The sequence below is a fragment of the Panthera uncia genome, chromosome F1 (genome assembly GCF_023721935.1).
Source record: "Panthera uncia isolate 11264 chromosome F1, Puncia_PCG_1.0, whole genome shotgun sequence".
Lineage (NCBI taxonomy): Eukaryota > Metazoa > Chordata > Mammalia > Carnivora > Felidae > Panthera > Panthera uncia.
The window spans coordinates 57,681,306-57,706,032 of record NC_064813.1 but is presented as its reverse complement, the minus strand read 5'-3'; the positions used below and the strand labels follow the sequence as shown (position 1 = coordinate 57,706,032).

At 46.5% G+C, this 24,727-nt stretch overlaps 1 protein-coding gene across 1 annotated transcript; it reads left to right on the top strand.

The window, feature by feature from the left end:
- Positions 1 to 1,109: 1,109 nt before the first annotated feature.
- HHIPL2 (HHIP like 2) lies at positions 1,110 to 24,525 on the top strand. The gene is made up of 9 exons (XM_049634589.1): positions 1,110 to 1,495; positions 4,461 to 5,113; positions 5,996 to 6,139; positions 8,966 to 9,297; positions 10,090 to 10,216; positions 16,223 to 16,368; positions 20,529 to 20,610; positions 22,660 to 22,742; positions 23,916 to 24,525. Exons 1-9 carry the CDS (start codon positions 1,193 to 1,195, stop codon positions 24,278 to 24,280), a joined length of 2,235 nt encoding a protein of 744 aa, XP_049490546.1. The 5' UTR covers positions 1,110 to 1,192; the 3' UTR covers positions 24,281 to 24,525.
- Positions 24,526 to 24,727: the final 202 nt, after the last annotated feature.

Sequence of the window (24,727 nt, the reverse complement as noted above, 5' to 3'; positions counted from 1 at the left end):
CTGAGGCTCATCCCCTCTTGACATCCTGGAAAGGCTGTTTGGAGTGGTGAGTGGGATCCCTCCTTAGAAGTGGGTCCAGGCCAAGAAAAGTCTTTGATTTCATCTGCATTTCAAAGCGCAGTTTTTTGCCAGTGAGGAAATTTCCGGATAGTGGAGAATCGTGGAAAGTACCAGAAGGAAAGTGAACTCAGAACCTAATGCCTCTGCAGGCTTGTGCCCCGGTTCATGCCTCTGTCTGGGTTTGGGGTCGTGTGAGTTTGGGACTCCATGTCCTTCAGTCATTTAAGAAATATTTATCAAAGGCCTGTCGTGTGCCAAGAACATGTATAAAGCAAAACACATTCTTAAATGCTAATGTTGGAACATAAACTAAGTGGGGAAGTGTGCCCTGAGAGCAGGTATGGACTTGGCAAAAATAAAGACCCCAGGTGTTGTGTGCCTCCCGAGGACACTGTCCCAACAGCCCTTGCCGACTCCTTGTTTGTACCAGGCCACACTCCCCGCTTCCTTCACTGTCTCCTTTCTTCTTACTCCTTGCTGTGGACCCAAGATTCATGGAATGTCCTCTCTTCCATCCACGGCAAATATAGAGCCGTCCGGATCACAGGAACCATAAGCTCCCCCTGCCTCCCCCTACCGACCCCCCTATCCTCCCAGATCCACACCCGAGGTCCAGTGGGTGCCATTCAGCACTACAGGACCTCTCTCGCATCTTGCCCTTTCACGGTCTGACATCTGGGACCGCATAATATGTGCTGGTCTCTAGCTTGTGAAGAAACTGTAAACAAATTGTGAATTTCCTGCCCTCCCCCCAGACCCCCACTGCAGGAATTCTTAGCAGTTTTAATGAATCACAGCACGCCTGCCAGGGACATCATTGTGCCTCTTCCTAAGCAGCCACGCACCCCAATAACTCAGCAGTAGGGGGCAGAACGTGGCACCGGCTTCGTGTCTGGGTTGGAAGGGGCAGGGACACCTCTCACTGTTTTCACGGAGACACTTGGCCACCCAGACCGCCCAGACCGCGGAAGGGACACTGCTCAGAAACCACCTCAGGGAACCTGGTGGGGGGAGGTGGGGGGGTGGGGAGGAAGGAAGAAAACAGCCTGGGGGTGGGGAGAGGGAGGGAGCTTGTGCACAGCAGGGAGCCAACCTGAGCCAACACAGCAGCCTGAGACTTCCCAAGCCCAGAATGCTGAGGACATCTATTCCCCGGGCCCCCAGCCTCCCCACCTCTTCTGGCATTTTCCACCTCTGCCTCACATTCTTGTTGGGCCAGGTGGGCTTGCTGCAGGGACACCCCCAGTGCCTGGACTACGGGCCCCCCTTCCAGCCCCTGCTGCACCTGGAATTTTGCTCAGACTATGAGTCCTTCGGCTGCTGTGACCAGCACAAGGACCACCGCCTTGCTGCCCGGTACAGGGTCATCATGGATTACCTTGACCTCAAGGGCCACGAGCTGTGTGGTGGCTATATTAAGGACATCCTCTGCCAGGTGGGCCTGAGCCTAACCCCTCAGCACAGTGACGGGGGGAGGCTTAGCGGGGTGCTGGGCTTGGTGGCGTGGGTCCTGGGTGGAGGGCTCCGTGGGCACCTGACATCTGCCTCTCTGCGTGGGTGCACTGAGGCCAGGGGGTGCTGGGGTGGGCTCCAAGAGTCTCCCCTGGGGTCTGCTGGCCCTCGTGGTTTGTCACACAGGAGGAGGAGGTGGGTGTCCCTCATGGAGCTCTCAGGGCTGCGTTGTCTGGGTCCCTCTGCGTTGCTCTGCTCGGGGAGGGGGGCACAGCACGCACAGGTGGTGGTTACGGGGAGGAGGGGGGAGGTGGAGGGAGTGGAGGCACCTGCTGGGGTCCTCGTCTGGGTCCTTTGTGCCAGGGGGTCTCGGGGTGGTGATGGAGGTGGCGAGGTGGGGTGGTGGGGGGCCCTCCCCAGCATCGTGGAGCCGGGAGGCAAGGACTCACAGAGTCCTTTTCTGGGGGCCAGAGTGCACGTCCCTGGCGGGCATCCCCCCCTGCCGGTGCAGGCAGCACGCACCGACCCTGGAGAGAGGTGCTCGGGGTGCAGGGGACAGTCGCACTGGAGAGCAGATGAAAGGTGCGGGGGGTGGGGGCTGTAATAATGCGCTGGGGGCAAAGAGGCAGGAAGCCCCCCTGCAGACCTGACATCTGACACCCTCCTGGGCGATGTCAGCGCAGGTACAGGCTCTCCCGCTGCCACCATTCCCCGGCGCACCAGCTGCCCCAACTCCCATGCTGGGGACACAGCAGCCAGCCTGGGTGGCATCGCCCAGGGCTGCAGTCTCCGACCTCAGGCACCACCCCTCCGCTGTTTCCAAGGAGAATTTAACTCCAGCCGTTTGGGGCAGAAGCCGGGCTCTTAGGAGCCGCACTAAGACTGTTCATTTCCAAGAGACCCCCTGGTAAGGATGTCTCCACCCTCCCCTCCCCATCCTCCCACTTTCCCTATTGGGTGAAGTCTCAGAAAGCCAAATTCAGCAGCTCTCCTGCTTTAGGCGTTGGAGGAATCAGAATAACCTACGTGAGTCTATTTATTACAATTCCCCAGCCCCTCCTCTTTCCGCACACACGGTGTATGCCCAGCAAAGGCTTCTGCGGGAAGTTGTTCTGACCCCCATTGTACTGGTAAGGAGACAGGAGGGTTTTTTAATGTGTTGGTTTTTTTTTTTTTAAGTTTATTTATTTTGAGAGAGAGAGAAAGAGAGAGCACTAGTGGGGTAGGGGAAGAGAGAGAGAGAGAGCGAGCGAGAGAGAATCCCAAGCAGGCTGGAACTCACCAACCATGAGACCATGACCTAAGCAGAGATCAAGAATCAGAAGCTTAACAGACTGAGCCACCCAGGCGCCTGGAGGAGTCCGGAGTTTTAAAGAACTTGTTTAAGGTCAGACACAGGGCTGGGGGCACAAATCTACAGGCTGAGGCTCCAAGTCTCCTGCCCTTTTGATCATATTTGCCAAAGGCAGAGTCACAACAGCACAAGCCATTTCCTTAATGGTTTCCTGCCCTGGGGCAGGTGGAGGTTCCTTTAGAACAAGCCTCAGTGTTTCTTGCTCCCTGTCCCCAGTGCCCAGAGCAGTGTCAGACTTCCAGGGGACCTCTTCCTGGGCCTTATTTTCCTTAATAGAGAAACCATATCCTGAGCTAACTGAGTAGAAGCAGCTGTGCAGACTCTAAATTTCTGCATGAGTGTCCCTTGGTGAGCGGCTCACAGCCCGCTTTGTTCACTGCTCTCTCATCCTGATTTATAAATTTTTTAAATGCTTATTTATTTTTGAGAGTCTGTGAGCAGCAGAGAGAGAGAGAGAGAGACAGAGGATCCCAAGCAGGCTCTGTGCCGAGAGCTGAGAGACCGACTTGGGGCTCCAGCCCACAACCCTGGGATCATGACCTGAGCTAAAATCAAGAGTTGGATGCTCAACTGACTGAGCCACCCAGGCGACCCAGCACTTAAAGATTTTTTTTTTTTAACTTTTAAAGATGTTTTCATTTTTGAGGGGGGGAGGGGCAGAAAGAGAGGGAGACACAGAAGCCGAAGCAGGTGCCAGACTCTGAGCTGTCAGCACAGAGCCTGACGCGGGGCTCGAACCCACAAACCGTGAGATCCTGACTGAGCCCAAATCGGACGCCCAACCGACTGAGCCACCCAGGCACCCCAAGACTTTTAATAAATAAGTGAAGAAATTGCTAGATGCCTAATTTCTGGGAGTGATAACATCGTGTGTCCATTTTGGTAATTTCATTTTTAGCTGTAAAGTATTTCAACCACACAGGAAAGCACAGAAAACCAACACCCAGATTAACAAATGTGAAACTTCTGCTACATTGCTTCAGATTTGGATAAAGACAGAAAACCTTGCAGATACAGCATTTATACTAAAGGGAAAGATGGAGAAACTTGGTACTCTTTATTTATTTTTAATTTTTTTTTTAATGTTTTATTTGTTTTTGAGACTGGGAGAGACAGAGCATGAACAGGGGAGGGTCAGAGAGAGGGAGACACAGAATCTGAAACAGGCTCCAGGCTCTGAGCTGTCAGCACAGAGCCCGACCCGGGGCTCGAACTCACGGACTGCAAGATCATGACCTGAGCCAAAGTCGGCCGCTTAACCCACTGAGCCACCCAGGCTCCAAGAAATTTGGTACTCTTTAAAAAAGAAAGAAAGAAAAAGTCCACCACTTACTAAAACTTTCAGGGTCAAGAACTAAGTTAAAATGCTAAAGACAGTACAGCGGGTGAGAAATATTTCCCCCTCTTTTTGCCTTCCAGAAGCACTAACTGGCTAGAAAATGTGGCCCCAGGAAAGGGCTTTACCAGTAGCTGGTAATAGAAACTCTAGAATCCGGATTCTGTCCTAGACCGTTTTCCTTCCGCTTGCTCACAAATTGGGACCAGCCCCACGGTGGCCAGTCCGACTACCAGCTGGGCTTCTGTTTCTTTCCAGGAGTGCTCACCCTATGCAGCCCATCTCTACGATGCGGAGAACCCTCAGACGCCCCTCCGGAACCTTCCTGGCCTCTGCTCCGACTACTGCTCTGCCTTCCACTCGAACTGCCACTCTGCCATCTCCCTACTGACCAATGACCGCCGCCTCCGGGAGACACGGGAAAAGGATAGTGCCCACTTCTGTCACCTCCTCAACCTTCCCGACAAGGACTACTGCTTCCCTAACGTCTTGAGGAATGACCATCTCAACCGCAACCTGGGGGTGGTGGCTGAGGACGGCCGGGGCTGCCTCCAGCTCTGCCTGACCGAGGTGGCCAACGGGCTGAGGAACCCCGTCTCCATGGTCCACGCGGGGGACGGCACCCGTCGCTTCTTTGTGGCCGAGCAGGTGGGGGTGGTATGGGTCTATCTGCCTGACGGGAGTCGCCTGGAACAACCGTTTTTGGACCTCAAGAACATCGTACTGACTACTCCGTGGGTAGGGGATGAGAGAGGCTTCTTGGGATTGGCTTTCCATCCCAGATTCCGCCGCAACCGCAGATTCTACATTTATTATTCATGTCTGGACAAGAAGAAGGTAGAAAAGATCCGGATCAGTGAGATGAAGGTTTCTCGGGCTGATCCCAACAAAGCCGACCCCAAATCAGAAAGGTGAGATGTGCCCATGAGAATGGGCAACTTTGGGCTGTGTCCCAAAATAATGCCAGTCTGTCCTCTGAGGCGATAGAGGGACATTTTTCTGGTTTCAGAGCCACTAGCTTCTAATGTTGACAAAGGAGTCATTGTTGAATAACAAGGACAGACAAGTTAGGCTTCTGAGTCGAGGGTCTTTGTGGCGTGTAGCCATCCCTTAGAGTTACCTAATCAGAACCATGCTTGCTTGTTTTTACAGAATTGTAAGCAATGGCCAGCAGCCACAGGGGCTTGAGAAATGATTATAGATCAAGTCAATATATTAAACGTAATAGTGGCCTCTGATTATTGTGTGGTCGTTGGATTCCAGGCCCTTTAGCTTGAACGTGGGAATTACCCTCACAGGAAGCTGTGGCATAAGGCCATAGATCTATGGATGCCCAATCAGATAAAGCACTTAATTCTGACTCCAAGCTCATGGTCTTTCCACTCTACCACTCTGCCTTTTGTCCTTCTTTCCTTTTTGCCTTCTCTCTCTTTTCCCATATAGCCAGGTTGGGGGATCGAAAAGAGTTTGGAGAACTGATTGATTAATCCCTGCTGGGCTGTGCAAAGGAAGGGGTTAAGAGTTCTGGTAGAGCAGAGAGGAAGGCCGAGCCCCCCAAAAGAGTGATTGTTACCCTGGCTGTGTCCACAGCTCATGAAATCACGATCTGAAAGAAGAATGATCCATGAAGGAGTCATACTGGGAAACAAGGGGTGTCTCAGCTCCAAGCTTTGTGATCATTGGAAACTCTGAAGCAGGTCTTGGCTGGATGGGACCAGTCATTTCTCGGTCTCTCAAGAGGATGCAGTTTCAGTTTGTATCAAAGCTTCATGCATGGTTTCTCCTCCTTCCAGAGTCATCTTGGAGATAGAAGAACCAGCCTCAAATCATAACGGTGGACAACTTCTTTTCGGTGTGGACGGCTACCTGTACATCTTCACCGGGGATGGAGGGCAGGCCGGGGATCCCTTCGGCAAGTTTGGAAATGCTCAGAACAAGTAAGCTGGTTGGATCTGTCCTCCCACCCCCTTTAGGGTGAGCCCTTGGTACGTTTTTGCTGAGATGGAGTCTACAGAGGGTCACATCCAAATCACCTACTGCAAGATGTAACCCCCTCTGTTGAGGCAAGTGGGAGGAAGAATTGGTTTTCTGTCCTATAAATTTCAGGCACACGTGCTTTGTGGTAAGTAATATTATGGATGCACAATGTAACTCTCAGAATGCTATGCAGAGACGAGTTCAGAATGTTTCATATATATATTCGACACACATAATACTTACTGTGTGTCAGGTACTGTTCTGAATACCTTGTGTGTATTTAAGAACATAATTCCAGGGGCACCTGGGTGCCTTGGTTGAGCATCCGAATTCGGCGCAGGTCATCATCTCGCATTTTGGGGACTTGAGCCCCACATCGGGTGCTCTGCTCTCAGCACAGAGCCCGCTTTGGATCCTCTGTCCCCTTCTCACTCTGCCCCTCCCCTGCTTGCACTCTCTCTTCCTCTCTCTCTCTCAAAAATAAATAAACATTAAAAAAAAAAAAAAAAAGAATGTAATTCTAACATCCCACAAGGGCAGGAATTTTTATCTATTTTGTTAATTGATGTATCCCCATCACCTAGAAGAGTGCCTGGAGTGGGGGTCACTTCAGAAATACTTATGGGATGGATGGTTCCTATGAAGTGTAGGTATTATGATAGTCATGTCACAGCCCAGAAAATAGAGGCAGAGAGGAGTAAAGTAGCTTGTCCAAGGCCGCACAGCAAGTAAGTGGCAGAACCAGAATTTATACTCCGACAATCTGGTGCAAGAGAGCCCAATGAGGGTCCTGCTGCCCTAGATAAAAGTCATGTGATCCTTTGCACCAGCAAGTACTTGAGTCCCATTATCCCTACTAGTAAAATATTAAAGTTCTAAGAATCAAGAGCTAACATCTGTCAAATGCCTTTACCACGTGTGGGGAATTAATTGCCTTACATGCTCCATGCAAGATACCTCCCTTAACCCTTACATTGTAACCACACTGCAAGCTAGTGTTTCTTTTCCCTGCTCTACAAATGTGGAAATGGAGTCCCAGAGACCACAGTTGCCCTCAGAGCCACTCTAAAAGCTCTTTCTATGACCACAGTGCTATATGAGGAAGAACAGAACCAGCCCCTTTTAGGAATTCATGCTATTATTGCCCATGTCGGCAGCTCGTACATTGAACTACAGAGAAGGTTAGCATGGCGCCTGGGCAAGGATGAGTGCAAATTCGTGAAGGTTTCATCTTAAAAAAAAAATTCAGGGGCGCCTGGGTGGCTCAGTCGGTTAGGCGTCCGACTCTTGATTTCGGCCCCACTGTCATGATCTCACGACTTCGTGGGTTTGAGCCCCACATCAGGCTCGGTGCTGGCAGTGTGGAGCCTGCTTGGGATTCTCTCCCTCCCTCTCTCTCTGCCCCTCCCCCACTGGCACTGTCTCTATTTCTAAATAAATAAACTTAAAAAAAAATCCATAGTGTTAAACCAAACCTGAGAGAAACCATTCCATCTCTCTCAAAATGTTTAAAAAAACATTTTAAAAATGGAAACTACAGCTTGCTTGCTCTGGGTTACATGGGCCAGGGTCACATCAAACTTTTGCCTAGTGTTTCTCTGTGAGCTCAAACCTGTCAAGTCTTAACATTTGCATATACACATATATCATATAGACATGACTATATGTATATGTGTGTGTGTGTGTGTGTGTGTGTATACACACACATATAATCAGTTCATGCACATACACATATAATATCATGTGTGTATATAAAATCATGTCTCCCATGTGACTCCTAGCAGTTGTTTGGCATTGACTATCAGTAGGTCCCCCTGGGCGATCTCTGATCCTGTGCCATTTTATTTTACCTTATTTTCTATTTTATTATTTTATTTAGTTTGAAAGTTTGAATACTTAACACAAAATCTACCCTCTTAAAAGATTTTAACTGTAACGAAAATTTTTATTTTATTTTTTTAATGTTTATTATTGAGAGAGAGAGAGAATGAGCAGGGGAGGGACAGAGGGAGCAGGGAACAGGGATCTGAAGTGGGCTCCACACTGACAGCAGAGAGCCTGATCTCAGGCTCAAAGTCATGAACCGTGAAATATGACCCAAGCTGAAGTCAGATGCCTAACCAACTGAGCCACCCAGACACCCCTAAAAATTCTTTTAAGTGTAAATACAATATTGTTAATTGTAGGGACAATGTTGTACATCAGATCTCTAGAACTTTCTCCTCTTGTAAACAAATGTTCGACTGGTATATGGAAAGATGCTCGGGGCGCCTGGGTGGCTCAGTCGGTTAGGCGTCCGACTTCGGCCCAGGTCATGATCTCACGGTCCGTGAGTTCGAGCCCCGCGTCGGGCTCTGTGCTGACAGCACAGAGCCTGGAGCCTGTTTCAGATTCTGTGTCTCCCTCTCTCTCTGCCCCTCCCCTGCTCATGCTCTGTCTCTGTCTGTCTCAAAAATAAATAAACATTAAAAAAAAAAAATTAAAAAAAAAAAAGAAAGATGCTCAATGTCACAAATCATCAGGGAAATGCAAATCAAAACCACAATGAGATATCACCTCGTATCTATTCGGATGACTATTACCCCCGCCCTTCCAAAAGACAGCAGGTGTTGCTGAAGACATGGAAAACTTTGCATACTGTTGTTGGGAATGAAAAATAGTGCAGCTACTGTGGAAAACAGTATGGAGATTCTTCAAACACATTACAAATAATACCAGCAGATGATCCAGCAGTCCGGTTTCCGGGTACTTAATCTGCGCCTATTTCCCGGCCCTCTTTCTTTCAGAAGTTCCCTGCTGGGGAAAGTGTTAAGGATCGATGTGAACGGGGCAGGCTCTGATGGCAGGCGGTATCGAGTCCCCCGCGACAATCCGTTTGTTGCTGAGCCAGGGGCCCACCCTGCTGTCTATGCCTACGGGATCCGAAACATGTGGCGCTGTGCCGTGGACCGAGGGGACTCCATCACACGCTGGGGCCGAGGCCGGATGTTCTGTGGGGACGTGGGACAGAATAGGTTTGAAGAAGTTGACCTCATTGTGAAAGGTGGAAACTATGGCTGGAGGGCAAAGGAAGGGTTTGAATGTTATGACCGAAAACTTTGTCACAATGCCTCTTTGGGTGAGAAGCCTCTGGGTGATTTCTTGAATGAATTGAGGGGGTTGGACGTGGAGGTGGGGGAATAGAACCTGAGAATGTGCTGTACCAGGAAGGGTCATTCAGGTGCCCTTGTTTCTGTCTTGCAGGATGTAGTGTTGGCCAGGAGCATGTTGGATGTTTGTTAACCTAAGCATTTGAATCTTGGGTGGATTGAAGGAGCGGGATTGACCTGGGAATCGAGATTTTAAATAAATTACCCACATGATTCTCAGGCATACTATCTTGAGAACCACTCACAGAGGCAAATTGGTGGCTGTATGTTTTTAATTTATTTCCCAATTGGAATAGCCCACTGAAATCACCTTCCAGATACATTCAGGTGCTATATTCCATATACAATCCCTAAACATCAATAATCAAGGTGTGTGCTTCACCAGTGTTTAATCTTTTTTTGGCCCTCTAGGTTACAAAGGAGTCTTACAGACCCTTTACAGACAAGTTTTTCAAATCCTTAAACCTGAGTATCTGCCATGTCAACCTAGGGGATAAACTTAGGTGTGTGGATTACCTGATCACTGCCTCATAGGTGGGGGAATTTTCGGCTTCCTCTCTGCATACAGAGACCAGTCACATGGGAAGCTCACCAATATCGTGGCTGGTCTGTTGAGAAAAATAAATGTGATTCTCTTGGCCTTACCAAAGACCAAGAGATAAAGTGTTCTCCACTCAGTCAGGCAACTGCATTAGAAAGCCCCAACTTATTCCTCGAAGTTATCAAGTGTCAGCCACGACGTTGTCTTTGTTCCTGGACAGATGACATTCTGCCCATCTATGCTTATGGCCATGCAGTGGGGAAGTCAGTCACCGGAGGATATGTCTACCGTGGGTGTGAATCCCCAAATCTCAATGGCCTCTACATCTTTGGGGACTTCATGAGTGGGTAAGAAAGGATTAATATCTCCTTTTTTTTTTTTTAAATATTTTTATTTATTTTTGAGACAGAGCATGAGCAGGGGAGGGGCAGAGAGAGAGGGAGACACAGAATCTGAGGCAGGCTCCAGGCTCCGAGCTGTTAGCACAGAGCCTGATGCGGGGCTTGAACTCACAGACCGTGAGATCATGACCTGAGCTGAAGTCGGACGCTCAACCGACTGAGCCACCCAGGCACCCCTCCTTTCGTTTTTTTAAATTTTAACATTTTTATTGGGATTTAAGTTACATGTGGTAAGATACAATCTCTAAGAGCACAGTTGGATAGTTTTACAATCTATGCGCTTGTAGCTATGTCAAGATGCTGAACGTTTCCATCATTCTAGAAATTTCCTTCTTGTCTATTGCCTGTCAGTACCACCCCTTTCTCCTTGACACTCACACACACACAGAAGCACATCAGTCAGAGATAACCACTCCCATCACACATTAATTTTGCTTCTGGAACTTAATACACGTGGAATCATATATATGTATTCTTTTTTGTACATGTATGGCTTCTGTCATTCAAGAATATCGGTGAAATTCATCACTGTTGTCACATGTATCAGTAGTTTTTCCCCTTCATTGCTTTGTGATATTCAATTGCATGAATATACCACAAATTATTCATCTATTCTCCTATTTTTGGCTTTTCCAGTTTTTTACCGTATATTTATTTTATGTTTATTATCTATTTGTTATATATATTATGTGTGTGTGTGTGTGTGTGTGTGTGTATCGGGTTGTATCTGGCTACCTTGTCAAACCCTTATTAGCCCTTTTGGCTTGTGTGTGTGTGTGTGTGTGTGTGTGTGTGTGTGTGTAGATTCTATTGGGTTTTCTATGTAGAAGATCATTTTGCCTATGAATATAGATACTTTCCTTTTCCTGAATCGAAAGCCTTTTATTATTGACTTACTGCTTCGTCTTACACCTTCAGTACAACATTGGATAGAAGTGGGGGAAGCATTCCATTTTCACCAATGAGTATGATGTCAGTTGTAGGTGTTTATGCATGTCCTCTATCAGATGGGGAAGTTTCCCGTCTGTTCTTAGCTCACTGAGAGTTTGTATTAGGTATGGGTGTTGTGTTTTGCCAAATGCATCTTTGCATCTAGCGAGAAAATCATGTGGTTTTCTCATTTTTAGTTATTAACATAATGGATTGCATTGATGGATTTTAAAAAAAATTTTTTTTTTTTAACATTTATTTATTTTTGAGACAGAGAGAGACAGAGCATGAGCAGGGGAGGGTCAGAGAGAGAGGGAGACACAGAATCCAAAACAGGCTCCAGGCTCTGAGCTGTCAGCCCAGAGCCCGATGCGGGGCTCGAACTCACGGACCGCGAGATCATGACCTGAGCCGAAGTTGGATGCCCAACCGACTGAGCCACCCAGGCGCCCCTTGAGGGATTTTTTTAAATCATTGAAGCATTCTTGCATTTCTGGAAGAAACACGACTTGGTCATGATGTATTATCCTTTCAGCATATTGTTGGATTTGACGTGCTAGCCCGTTGTTTGAAAATTTTGCATCTGTGTTCATGAAGGGATAGTGAGCTATAGTTTTTCTTTCTTGGAATATCTTTGCCAGATTTTGGCATCAGGGTAACGCCAGCTTTAATAGAATGATTTGGAGAGTGTCTCCTCCTCTTCAGTTGTCTGGATGAGTTTGTGAAAGAGAGGTATTATTTCTTCCTTACATGTTTCTTCCAAGTGAAGCTGTCCAGGCCTAATGTTTTCTTATAGACAACGTATAGTCAGGTCTTGGGTTTTGATCCACTCGGGCGATCTCTGTTATTTGTTTGTTTGTTTATTATTTCTTCTGTCTTTTAGTTGGTACATTTGGACCATTAATATTCAAAGTGGTGGGGCTTCTGGGTGGCTCAGTCGGTTAGGTGTCCGACTTCAGCTCAGGTCACGATCTCACAGTTCGTGAGGTCGAGCTCTGTGCTGACAGCTCAGAGCCTGGAGCCTGCTTCAGATTCTGTGTCTCCCTCTCTCTCTGCCTCTCCCCTGCTTGTACTCTGTCCCTCTCTCTCTCTCTCAAAAAGTAAATATACATTAAAAAAAAAAGAAACCAAAGTGGTTATGGATTTAGTTGGATTAGTATCTACCATAATTATTACCGCTTTCTATTTGTTGCCCTTGTTCTTTGTTCCTATTTTTTGTCTTTTCACTCTTTTTCTACCTTTTGTGGATTTAACTGAGCATTCTATATAATTTCGGTTCTCCACTGTCATAGCACATCACTCATAGTTTTTTTTTTTTCCTTTTTCAGTGGTTGCATAGAGTTTGCAATATACATTTACAACTAATCCAAGTCCACACTCAAATAACATTATACCACTTCGGGATGGAAACTGAGGTCACTGACTTGACACTGTCATCTTTTCTAACACGTATGTTTAGTGCTACAAATTTCCCCTCAGATACTGCTTTAATGGCATCCCATAAATTTCAATAGATTGGGTTTTCATTTTCATTCAGTTGAATATATTTTCTAATTTCCCCTTGGCTTATTTTCTTACAAGTTAGTTTGAAGTGTGTTATTTATTTCCAAATATCTGAAGATTTCCTGAGGTCTTTCTGCTGTTTGATTTATAATTTAGTTTGATTGTGGTCACAAACAAACTGTGTGTGATTTGCAAGATTACTCTGGATTATCTAGGTGGGTCCTAAATGTAATCACAGATATCATTAGAAGAAGGAGGTAGACGGAAATTTGAAGATAGAAGAGATAGAAGTCAGTGTTAACAACAGAAGTGGTATGATGAGACTGTGAGTCAAGACATGAGGACAGCTTTTGGAAGCTGGAAAAGGCAAGGAAATGGATTCTCCTTTAGAGCCTCCAGCACCTTGATTTTGCCCCCATGGAACCCACTTCAGGATTTTGGCTTCCAAAACTGTAAGAAAATAAACGTGGGTTATTTTAAGCCAAGTAGTGGTAATGTATGACAGTGGTGGCAAGAAACAAATATAGTTACCATTCCCAATATTCTTCATTCCTTTCTGTATATTTCCTTTAGATGTAATTTTCTTTTTTTTTTTTCTTTTCTTTTTTTTTTTAATGCTGGAAGAACTTCCTTTAACATCTTTTGAAAAATGAGTCCAGTGGTGATGAATCCTTTCTGCTTTTGGTGTCTTTTTTCCCCCTTTGTTTTTTAAAGATATTTTTGCTAGGTATAGAAGTTTATGTTGACCTATTTTTTCTTTAATTCTTTTTTTTTTTTTAAGATTATTTATTTTGAGAGAGAGAGAGAGCAGGGGAGGGGCAGAGAGAGAGGAAGAGAGAGAGAATCCCAAGCAGGCTCTGCACTCTCATTGCAGATGTGGGGCTCAAACCCATGAACATAAGATCAGGACCTGAGCTGACTTCAAGAGTGGGATGCCTGAGCCATCCAGGAGCCCTTCTTGAATTCTTTAAAAATATTGTTCATTATCTTCTGCTTTGTCTTAATTCCAATGAGAAATCTGCTGTCATCCTTAAATTTGTTCCTCCATATTTAATCTTCCATGTTTTCTCTGGCTGCTTTTAAGATTTTCTCTTTATCACTGGTTTTGTGCAATTTCATTATGATATGTGTTCATGTAGTTTTCTTCTTGTGCTTAGATTTGGTTGAACTTCTTGGATTTGTGAATTTATAGCTTACATCAGATCTGGAAAATTTTTGGTTATAATTATTTCAAATATTTTTTCTGTTTCCCCACCCTGTTTTTTCTTCTCATTTTCTTCTTGAATTATGTGTATATTAGGCTGCTTAAAGTTTTCCCACAGCTCACTGATGATCTATACATGTTGAAATTTTATTCCTTTTTGTGTTTAATTTTGGATAGTTCCTATTGCTGTGTCTTCAGTTCATGAATCTTTTCTTCTGCAATGTCTAATCTGCCATTCATTCCATCCAGTGTTTGCACTGATGGAATTTTTTACCTCTAGAAACTTGATTGGGGTGTTTTGTGTATCTCTCATGCCTCTACCAACTTTTTGAATATACGGAATCATAGTAAAAACCACTGTTTTTCTCTGCTAATGTTCACATTTGTGGCAATTCTTTGTCAGTTTTGATTGACTTTTCTCTTTATTATGGTTTGTATTTTCCTCCTTCTTTATCCGCCTAGTAATTTTTTATTGGATGCCAGACATTGTAAATTTAACATTGTGGGTGCTGAATATTTTTTGTATGTCCATAAATATTCTTGAGCTTTGTTCTGGGACAAACTACTTGGAAATAGTTTGATCCTTTCAAGTCTTGCTGTCAATATTTGTTATGTAGAACCAATGTGGTGCTTATTCTGGAACTATCTATTCCTCAATATTGAGGCAGGATTTTCCTACAAACTCTTTTCAGTTCCCTGTGAATTATACTTACACTGTGCCTGACCCTGAGTAAGAGCCAGGTGCTTTTCTTTCTAATTTTCCCCCCTGATTTAAGTAGTTTCCTCATATGTATGTGCTGTTAAGTATACTGATGAATAGTTGCGGGGTACACTTTGCAGATCTCAGGAGCCTATTCTCTGTGCTTCCCTCTTTTCTCCAATATCTGTCCTGCATACTCTTCCTATATAGGTCTTCCTGGACTCTTTTCAACTTCCTGCCTTTTCAACTCAAGGAGTCTGCTGGCTCTGCCTGTGTTTTCCTTCCTCAAGCTGGAAACTTTTTCAAGGTAGTAGACTGGGACAATTTTAGGGTTTACCTTGTTTATTTCCCATCTCATAGGGAACATAGCCCTTTGTTGTCTGATCTCCAATGTCTTTTATATTTAGTTATTTATTTAAAGTAAGCTCCATGCCCAATGTGGGGCTTGAACTCATGACCCTGAGATCAAGAGTCACATGCTCTACTGAATGAGCCAGTCAGGTGCCCCTCCAGTGTCTTTTAAAAACTGTCATTCTAGGGGTCACGTGGGTGGCTCAGTTGGCTAAGTGTCCAATTCTTGATTTTGGCTCAGGTCTTGGTCTCACAGTTTGTGGGTTTGAGCCCCACGTCGGGCTCTGCACTGACAGTGTGGAGTCTGCTTGGGATTCTCTTTCTTTCCCCCTCTCTCTGCCCCTCCTCTGGTCTCTCTCTCAAAATAAATAAATAAACTTAAAAAATTGTCATTCTATTTTGTCTAGGTTTTTGACTACTTAAGATGAGAGGGTAAATCTGGTCCTTGTTACCCCCATCTTCATTAGGAAGGATGGTAATATTGTCATACTGCAATTCTTGGTTCCAGAGGTTGGGTAGAGTTAGTAATTGGTTAGTTCTTTTATCGTCACTTGTTAGATCTCTGGGATTTAATTGTTCTTTGTGTTTTCCCCATAATTCCGTCTGCTTACATATCACTTGGTTGATACTCAGTGATTCTTAGTCAAAGCATATGCACCAGAATCACCTGGGGTTGAACATCTCTTGTTTCCATAAAATGTTTCATGTGAAACCCTGATATACCCATATTCCTTTAAAAAAAAAACCCTGCTTTTAGGTCAAATAGATGATAGAGGGATATTAAAGTATCTACCTGCTACTCCATAGACATAATAACAATGAAAATAGCTACGAGTTTTGAGCACTTACTATATGCCCAGCTCACTGGGGAGATATTCATGTATATTATCTTAACCTTTGCAACTTTTGTCCGTGGTAAATTCTATTACCATTCCCCATTTTACAGATAAGGGAACTGAGGCTCAGCTAGTTGAGCAACTAGCCAAAGGTTGCAAACTAATAGAAATTAGATTAGTCTTTTGTAGTAATGCAGCCTTTACTGAGCACCAGACTCCTCCTATAATAGAAGATGAGCTTCTCCATCTAGCACAAGCAGGTGACCAAGGTATCTCAAAATAGCTTTTTGATTCTTGGGAGAGGCTAGGTGTTGATCACCTATGGGTGACTCAGTGCTAGTACTCAGAGATTCTTTGTTTCCAGGAGGAAAAATATCTGCAGGGTGAAAATATGGATTCCTATAATAAAGGTTTTATTTTTCATCTAGTCGACTTATGGCTTTGCAGGAAGATAGGAAAACCAAGAAATGGAAGAAACGGGACATTTGCCTGGGCAGCACTGAATCCTGTGCCTTCCCAGGGCTGATCAGCACCTACAGCAAATTTATCATCTCTTTTGCTGAAGATGAAGCAGGTAAAAATATACAGGGTTATTCTGTTTCTGCTTACTGGAACTTAAATCATCACGGGCATTGTGAGCTAAACATTTATTATAATAATTATTACTACGGTTACTATCATTTTCATTTAAGTAGCAACCGTCCCTTCTATTTTCACTACCATTTATTTTTTAAAATTATTTTATTTTAGATGTTTATTTATTTTTAAGAGAGAGAGAGAGAGTGTGCACATGCACGCTCGGGGAAGGGGCGGGGGTGGGGGTGGGGGACAGGAGATCCGAAGCGGGCTCTGTGCTGACAGCAGAGAACCTGATGCGGGGCTTGAACTCACCAACCGTGAGATCATGGCCTGAGCTGAAGTTGGATGCTTAACCGACTGAGCCACCCAGGTGCCCCTATTTTTACTACCACTGAGTCAACTTTTTTTTTTTTTAATTTTTTTTTTTTTAATATTTTTGAGACAGAGAGAGACAGAGCATGAACGGGGGAGGGGCAGAGAGAGAGGGAGACACAGAATCTGAAACAGGCTCCAGGCTCTGAGCAGTCAGCTCAGAGCCCGACACGGGGCTCGAACTCACATACCGCGAGATCCTGACCCGAGCCGAAGTCGGACACTCAACCGACTGAGCCACCCAGGCGCGCCTATTTTTACTACCACTGAGTCAACTTTTATAATGTACTGGATACCATCGTAAACACTTTGCATTTTTTATGTTACTTAGTAATTGCAACGCCACCACGATGAAATTATTAACCCTATTTGTCCAGTGAGGCAACAGACCGAATATGCAACAGAACCTACCCCTTCTTGGTTGGGGCCCACACCGACTGCGGGGGGAGCAAATCAAGGTTTACACTCCGGTCTTTTGATCATGAAGGAGATTCATGTCCCCCTCCCTGATTTCATTCTAATCTGCAGTCACAGGAAGGTGGACAGGGCCAGCCGTGGGGCAGACCACGTGGACACTGATATTTGTCCTGCTGTTGCTGCCTGGGAGAGAGCGCCTGTGGTGATGGGCCCCCGGCCGGCTGTGCTCTTTGCTGACCCTGCCAGGAGCCTGTGGGGTAATTGCTGGGAGCGTGCAAGGGAGAATCTCTTTCCTGAGAGACCTGGGGAAAGGGTAAACAGCTAGGTGGGAGGCTATTCGCTAGACAGACAAGGTCTTTGTTAAGGGCATCAGCAAAGCCAGACGCGTAGGCACCTATGAGACACAAAGACGGAGAGAGACTCGGCTCTACTAAATTTCCCCAAATTTTGTAATCAGAAAATGGATTTTGAATTTCAGCTTTACCTATGCTTTGTTACATTTTGAAAGCTAAAATGTTACTTTGTGAGGAGAACAGGGCCTGTGACCTTTCTGGTATTGGGCACTGCTTCTAGTCATGCTCGGAGTCAGGGAAGAGAAGAAAGTGGTCTATCAGGGCCCCTTCCAGACCTGGGATTCTCTGTGAGTGAAAACCAGAGCTTTGCAGGTTTCCTCAGTAATGGGTTTCTTCCCGCTCTGAGCCCTACGGTGCCTGTGCCAGACTTTCCTTTGAGCAAGACGCTAAGAAATCTAGTCAGCTCCTGGACCTTTTCCTAGCGTATGAGAAATAGTTTGAGATGAATATTTTAGAGAAGCAGAGGATATTTTAGAGGATTCAAGCATTCTTAATAGAGCAAAGTGAGTTCCAAATTGGAAGTCCAAACATACGCAAGAGGAGAGAAACCACAGACCGGCAGGATGGTGCTCGGTGCAGAGAGGGCGACGGGAAAGCCACAGGCCTGGCGGGGCCTCTGGAGGCTGATGCCCCAGCGAGGCTGGAGTCCTCCGAGGCCAGAGCTTCCTCTCCCCAGAGGCTAGAGCCCCGGGGGCGGGCCTGCCCTGGCATCCCGGGCTGCTGTCTTCTGCAGCTGGCTCCTTTTCAGGCCTCAGAAACCGTGGCTTTGGCGGTTTGGTTTGCTGTGCCTGTAAGCTTCTCGCAGGAGAAAAACAGGCAGTGTTTGAACACCAGTCGGTACATTTGACAAACAAGACTAAGTGTCCTTGGCCGAATTTTCTCGAGTGGACTTGCCAGGGTGTTCCCAAGCCAGACTTTGCCCAAGGCGGCCTTGAAGCCAGGAGGGCTGTTTTCAAGGCAAGTTTATTTTCTTCCAGAGTTGCTTGCTCTTGTGTTTTTGTACGGAGTGATTCAGATTTTCTGCTCATGCCATAGCCTTTCCCACTGAAGGACATCTTTTTAGATCTGAGTATGTCATTATTTTGTTATCAGTCACCAGCTGTAGACACGTCGTTGTTGGTTGAACCAGAGCTCTGCCTCCACTGTGGCGGTATTTTCCAGATGTTCTAGCTGACAGCTGGCCACCATGGAGGGCGGGGTGGGCACGGGGCGCCCCCGTTGCTGGGTCCCCGTGGGCTGGATCTCTGAATGTCGGTCACTGAAGTGCATTCTCAAGAGGGCTGGTCGAAGAACTAATGCTTGCAATAAATTTACATCACGTGCATTTTGTTTTACGTGGCATGTTACAGCTTTTTTGTGTGTCTGGTTCTTTTCTGTCCTAAAACGTATTTTTTAAATCGTCAGTTGGAGGGCACCTGGGTGGATCAGTTGGTTCAGTGTCTGACTCTTGATTTTGGCTCATCTCATGGTCTGTGGGATCGAGCCCGGAGTTGGGTTCTGCGATGACAGCATGGAGCCTGCTTGGGATTTTTGCTCTTTTTCTCCCCTGCTTGCCTGTGCTCTCTCTCTCTCTCTCTCTGTCAAAATAAACTCAAAAAAAATTATAGAAATTCGCTTCTAGCACTGTTTTCTCCTAAAAATACAATGGGGAATTTCCGGCATGTTTAGGACATACAATTTACATATTGTGTAGAGACTATGCTGCAATGTGGGGTTTTCAGTCAGAGCAGGTGTGGTTGCGAGGGGCTCCTGCATGAGGGCACCCCGTGTTCAGGCAGACCCTTGGTAGACACCTCCTTTGTCTAATGGAAAGTGCCCGGGATATCCAATCAGAGGAGGCAAATTGGCTGTAGGGCAAGATGATAAACTAGTTCGTGAGCACACAAAATCCAAAGTCCACTAGGCAGCTGTAGGGGGTGCTCCGTGAAGACCGTAAGCCTCACATCCGGCACGAGACAGACATTGGTCACCATCCTCCACAAATTCAAGGAAGAAGGTTGTTGAAATAACTCAGAGCTCTCTAAAGTTCTAGGCTTTTCCAGTTTGCAGTTTAGTAGACATTTACTTCCATGAAGTTGAGAGGGCCATCCAGGGCAGTGGCACAAATATTACGGTGTAAGGAGTAATGGCTGATCATCGCTTTCTAATTGAATACCTAAGAGTCATGTGGGGGATCATTAGCCCCATTGTACAAATGAATAGGTCACGTGAGGGTTACACAGGTTGAGAGTTTTCCCAAGACAACGTCTAGCAAATGGTGTTCTCAGAACTCAGTCAGGTGGCTGCAACTCCAACGTTGTTGTTCTCGTCAACCCTATCCTATCTGTCCCTCACAGGTAAGCGTGAGAAGAGGCAGAGTGAGGTAGTCACAGTGAGTGGAGAGTGTTCACACTGGAGGAAATGGGAGGGACAAGGGCTCCTCCTCAAAGAGGTGAAGGAGACCATGGGTAGGGGTGATTTCTGGGGGGTGTGGAGAAGGCCAGGAGTACAGACTGAAGAGTGGGAGGGTCCGGGGAAACGCAGGACCCAAAGGCCAAGGAAAGAAGGTGGTAATGGAAAAGTGAGGCGGGGCTGGTGGGGAGAGGCACCCGTGGACTCAAGAAGGGGCAGTGTGAGGTGACTAATAAATGGTCCTTAGCCTGGAGATCGCTATTTCGGGGTTCCACAGAGAATTGTCAGTAGTAAATAGATGGGGAAGGAAATGGAGATTGGTTAAGGTGAAGTTTCTGACAGCCAAGAGATAAGGGGAAACCTTTGGTCCAGTGAATGTAAACAGAAATGTACCCCTGTTGGGGTACACTCTCAGCTAGTCTTTGAGGACTCAGAGAAGGACTTTCTCCTTGGGGAGCTCACAATCCAGTGAAGGCCCAGCGACAGGATTCTGGGGTTCCCTTCCTGGGGCTCCCTCCATTTCAGGGCTTCCACCCCCTGTGGACGGTTTCCTGTGCACCCAGCTCTGTGTCTCAGCCCTGCCTCACGTCCTATTCCTGATTGTGTGTTTCTGTGTCCTCAGGGGAGCTCTATTTCCTGGCCACCTCTTACCCGAGTGCCTACCTACCACACGGATCTATTTACAAGTTTGTTGACCCATCAAGGTGAGATTTGGTCTCATTTCCTTCTTAGGTGCATTTTTTAAAAGTTTTATTTATTTTTATTTATTTGTTTTGGGGGGCGAGAGAGAGAGAGAGAGAGAGAGAGAGAGAGAATCCCAAGCAGGCTCCACCAGCGCAGAGCCCAATGCAGGGCTTGAATCCATGAACCACGAGATGGTGACCTGAACCAAAAGTCAAGAGTCAGGTGCTCAACCGACTGAGCCACCCCAGCGCCCATCTTCGGTGCATTCTTATCAGCCCTTATCTTCATGGGAGATCATAAAAATAGTCCTGACTCCCCAGGAATTACCAGAAATGATCAATGAAGCAAATCTGTGCCGTAGATAAAAAGCAGATCGGGCAAACGAATGTGTAGGGCGACGTGTCTGTAGAATTTATGAAATATTTGAGAAATGGTCTCTTTGTGGTTAGAAACGAAGATCTCAAGCCTTTCTGGGATGACAGGTCTAGACCTATGGCTCCTGGTTTTTTCTTTTTTTTTTTTTTTGATATGCTTCTGGAAACTTCTGTCTGGGATCATCTGACAATTGGGTGTGTACTTGTGACCACTTGAGTGAGTACTGTTGCCCTGTCCCCTGGGTTTGGTGGAGGTCTCAAGGTCCTAGGTAAGTGTCGTAAACCGGTTGTTTAGTGCCTTTTGTGTCCACCTGACCCTTTTGGCAGTATTTATTCACTTGGTGGTGAAGACCGTTTACGTCTGCTCTTTTGCCGACCCGGCTCAGAGACTAACCAAATGATCGGGCAAAAGCCACAACACAGCTTCCCATCTGTGAGGGTATTCAGGTAAGTTACGTTGCCAGAGATACAGCCAGCCGGAGGGGGCCTGGGATAGGAGCCCTCACCATCACTACCATCATGATCATCATCTGTGGGGCACTTGTTATGTGCTGGGCACTGTTCCAGGTATCCTTTTTTTCTCTTTTTAAATCTCCTTAAAAAATAATTTTAGGGCTTCTGGGTGGCTCAGTCGGTTAAGCATCCAACAACCAACTCTTGATTTTGGCCATGATCTCTAAGTTTGTGAGTTTGAGCCCTGCATCAGGCTCCGTGTTGACAGTGTGGAGCTTGCTTGGGATTCTCTCTTTCCCTGTCTCTCTGCCCCTCCCCAACTTGCTCTCTATCTCTCTCTCAAAATAAATTAAAAAAATAATTTTAAAAAGTTACTTATCGGGCTGCCTGGGTGGTTCAGTCATTTGAGTGTCCGACTTCAGCTCAGGTCATGATCTTGAGGTCAGTGAGTTCCAGCCCCACGTCAGGCTCTGTGCTGACAACTGGGAGCCTGGAGCCTGCTTTGGATTCTGTCTCCCTCTCTCTCTGCCCCTCCCCCACTCATGATCTGTTCTGTTTCTCAAAAATAAATAAACGTTAAAAAAATAAAAAAAGTGGGGCGCCTGGGTGGCTCAGTCGGTTGAGCATCCGACTTTGGCTCAGGTCACGATCTCGCGGTCCGTGAGTTCGAGCCCCGCGTCAGGCTCTGGGCTGATGGCTCAGAGCCTGGAGCCTGCTTCCGATTCTGTGTCTCCCTCTCTCTCTGCTGCCCCTCCCCCATTCATGCTCTGTCTTTCTCTGTCTCAAAAATAAATAAAAAAAAAAAAAGTTAAAAAAAAATAAATAAAAAAATAAAAAAGTGACATCAATCACTTATGGTATGCCAAGTACGCAGCTCATATTTGATCTCCCTGTGAGGATAGATACTATTACTTTTTTATTTTATAGATGTGGAAATTGATACATATCAAGGTTTACTTGCTCATGGTCCCCAGGTTTTGAACCCAGTTCTATCTGTCATCATGCCCTTGCCCCTGACCCCCTCACTACCCTCTGTCCCAAGAGCCCATGGTGTCCCTGTGATATCCTTGTTCTTTCTCCTGTCTATCTGAGCTCATCATGTATTTTCTCCTACATCTGCCCCATCCTCATGGATAAAGGAGCGCTGAATCCAGTTCTTGCAAATGTATACCTTCTGGTGACCTTGATTTCCTGGTCCCATCTTCAGAATCTTGTGTCCCCACTTTTTCTATCTGTTTTTAGGCGAGCACCGCCAGGCAAGTGCAAGTACAAGGCAGTGCCGGTGAAAACCAGGAGTAAGCGGGTCCAGTTCAGGCCACTCGCCAGTGAGTCTGTCTTTGTCTCAGGCCCAGGCCTTGGCATTGAGATGCAGGCACAGTGCCCTCTGCAAACACGCTCTAATCTTCCCAGGGTGGGAGGTCTGTTCCCCACTGAGGGCTTCTGCTCTGGACGAGGAGTGTAACTCGTGGCTCAGTCTATACATCTCTGTATACTGGAGTATGCATACCGGGTGGCACCTGCTTCTGAGGAGGCCTGTTGTCCTCTATCCACTCATCAGTCATTCACTGGGCATCGTTCATTTAGCATTGACTTTGCGGCAGTCACCGTGCTAATCCCTGGGGCTACAGCAGTGAACCTGACCTGTAGGAGCTCAGGCAAATGTAGTGTAGGCAAATAAAGAAATAAATATAGCATTGAGGTTCTGGTATAACGGCCAGGAGACTGAGGGGACCCTGAGAGTGAGTAGAGTAGGGATTCTGGAAAGACTTATAGAGGAGGGATACGATCTTTTTTTTTTAATTTTTAAGATGTTTTTATTTATTTTTGAGAGAGAGAGAGAGAGAGAGAGAACAGGGGAGGGGCAGAGAGAGAAGACACAGAATCAGAAGCAGGCTCCAGGCTCCGAGCTGTCAGCGCAGAGCCCAATGTGGGGCTCAGACTCATGAACATGAGATCATGACCTGAGCCAAAGTTGGACTCTTAACTGACTGAGCCACCCAGGTGCCCCAGGAGGCATACTATCTTAAGGGAACTATTCCAGAGCCATGAATCACTGGAGTGACCCTATTAAAAAAGTAATATATTTCGATCAAGGCCAGTTAAGGGAATTAAAAAAATATAAGAATTTATATATATATTAAAGATTTTACTTTTAAGTAATCTCTATACCCAACATGGGGCTTGAACTTACAGCCCTGAGATCAAGAGTCACATGCTCTACCACTGAACCAGCTAGGTGCCCATCTAAAGACTGTATATTGGAGAACCCTCATGCAGTTGTGGGTTTCCTGGAGGATGTTTCCCTGGTAGACTCAGTCTCTTTTCCTCCCAAACTCTTGGGGTTCAAAGTCCTTTGGCTTCAGCCCTTCTTTGTTTGAGAGATGCGGGAAGTACGGATCCCCCTACTTCTCTGCCATGTTGGCCCCCCTGGGTGGTGTTTCCCTTAGAGCCACTTTCCAGGACTTCTGTTTCTCACTAAATAAATGTTCGTTTCCCAGAGACAGTCTTGGACTTGCTAAAGGAGCAGTCGAAGAAAGCTGCTAGAAAATTGTCCAATGCAACCTCAGCCTCTCGGCCAGTCGGGACCTCATCTCTGAAAGGCCCCTCCAGGAAGCCAGCTTCTCCCACAAGCAGCAGGAAGACATTTCGAGGGCCTGGGACAAAGAAGAGAGCCAGAGTGTGGTCCCCAGGCTCCCAGGGCAAGAGGAAGATGAGGCGGAAAAGCCACAGTGGCAGGGTCAGGCAGAGCCGAGCCGGCAGAAGTCTCCGTCGGCCTTTTCTATCAGGGTCGCTGGCCGGGGGACGTGCCAGGGGAGAATCACCTCGCCCCATGGGAGCCCCTGCTATTGAACTTGGGCTTTAGGTGGACGGGAGCTGGAGTCAGAAGTGGGCAGGCAGAGGGAGCCTGACTTAGGGCCGGTGTGGTTGTCCTCTCCACTCTTGCTATCTGAACGGATGCTCCTTGTCTGCTTTTATGGAGAGACCCGATCCCACATTGCCAGTGCACCTGGCTAACTGTGTGCACTGGTTGGTAAGCCTCCTTGGACTCCCACGGGATGTCTTTTGTTTTACAAATGCCTACAACCCGAAGTAATAAATCAATACTTGCTCGGACAGACATGTATCCTTTGATCTCTTGGATGTTTGTCTGGCATTAAGAAATCTCGTGTGCTCCATCAGTGTGACCTCACCCCAGGTCCCAGAGGAGGGCTGTAGACACATATTACTTTTTCTAAAATCTTTTTTTAACATTTATTTATTTTTGAGAGACAGAGCAGGGGTGGGGGAGGGGCCGAGAGAGAGGGAGACG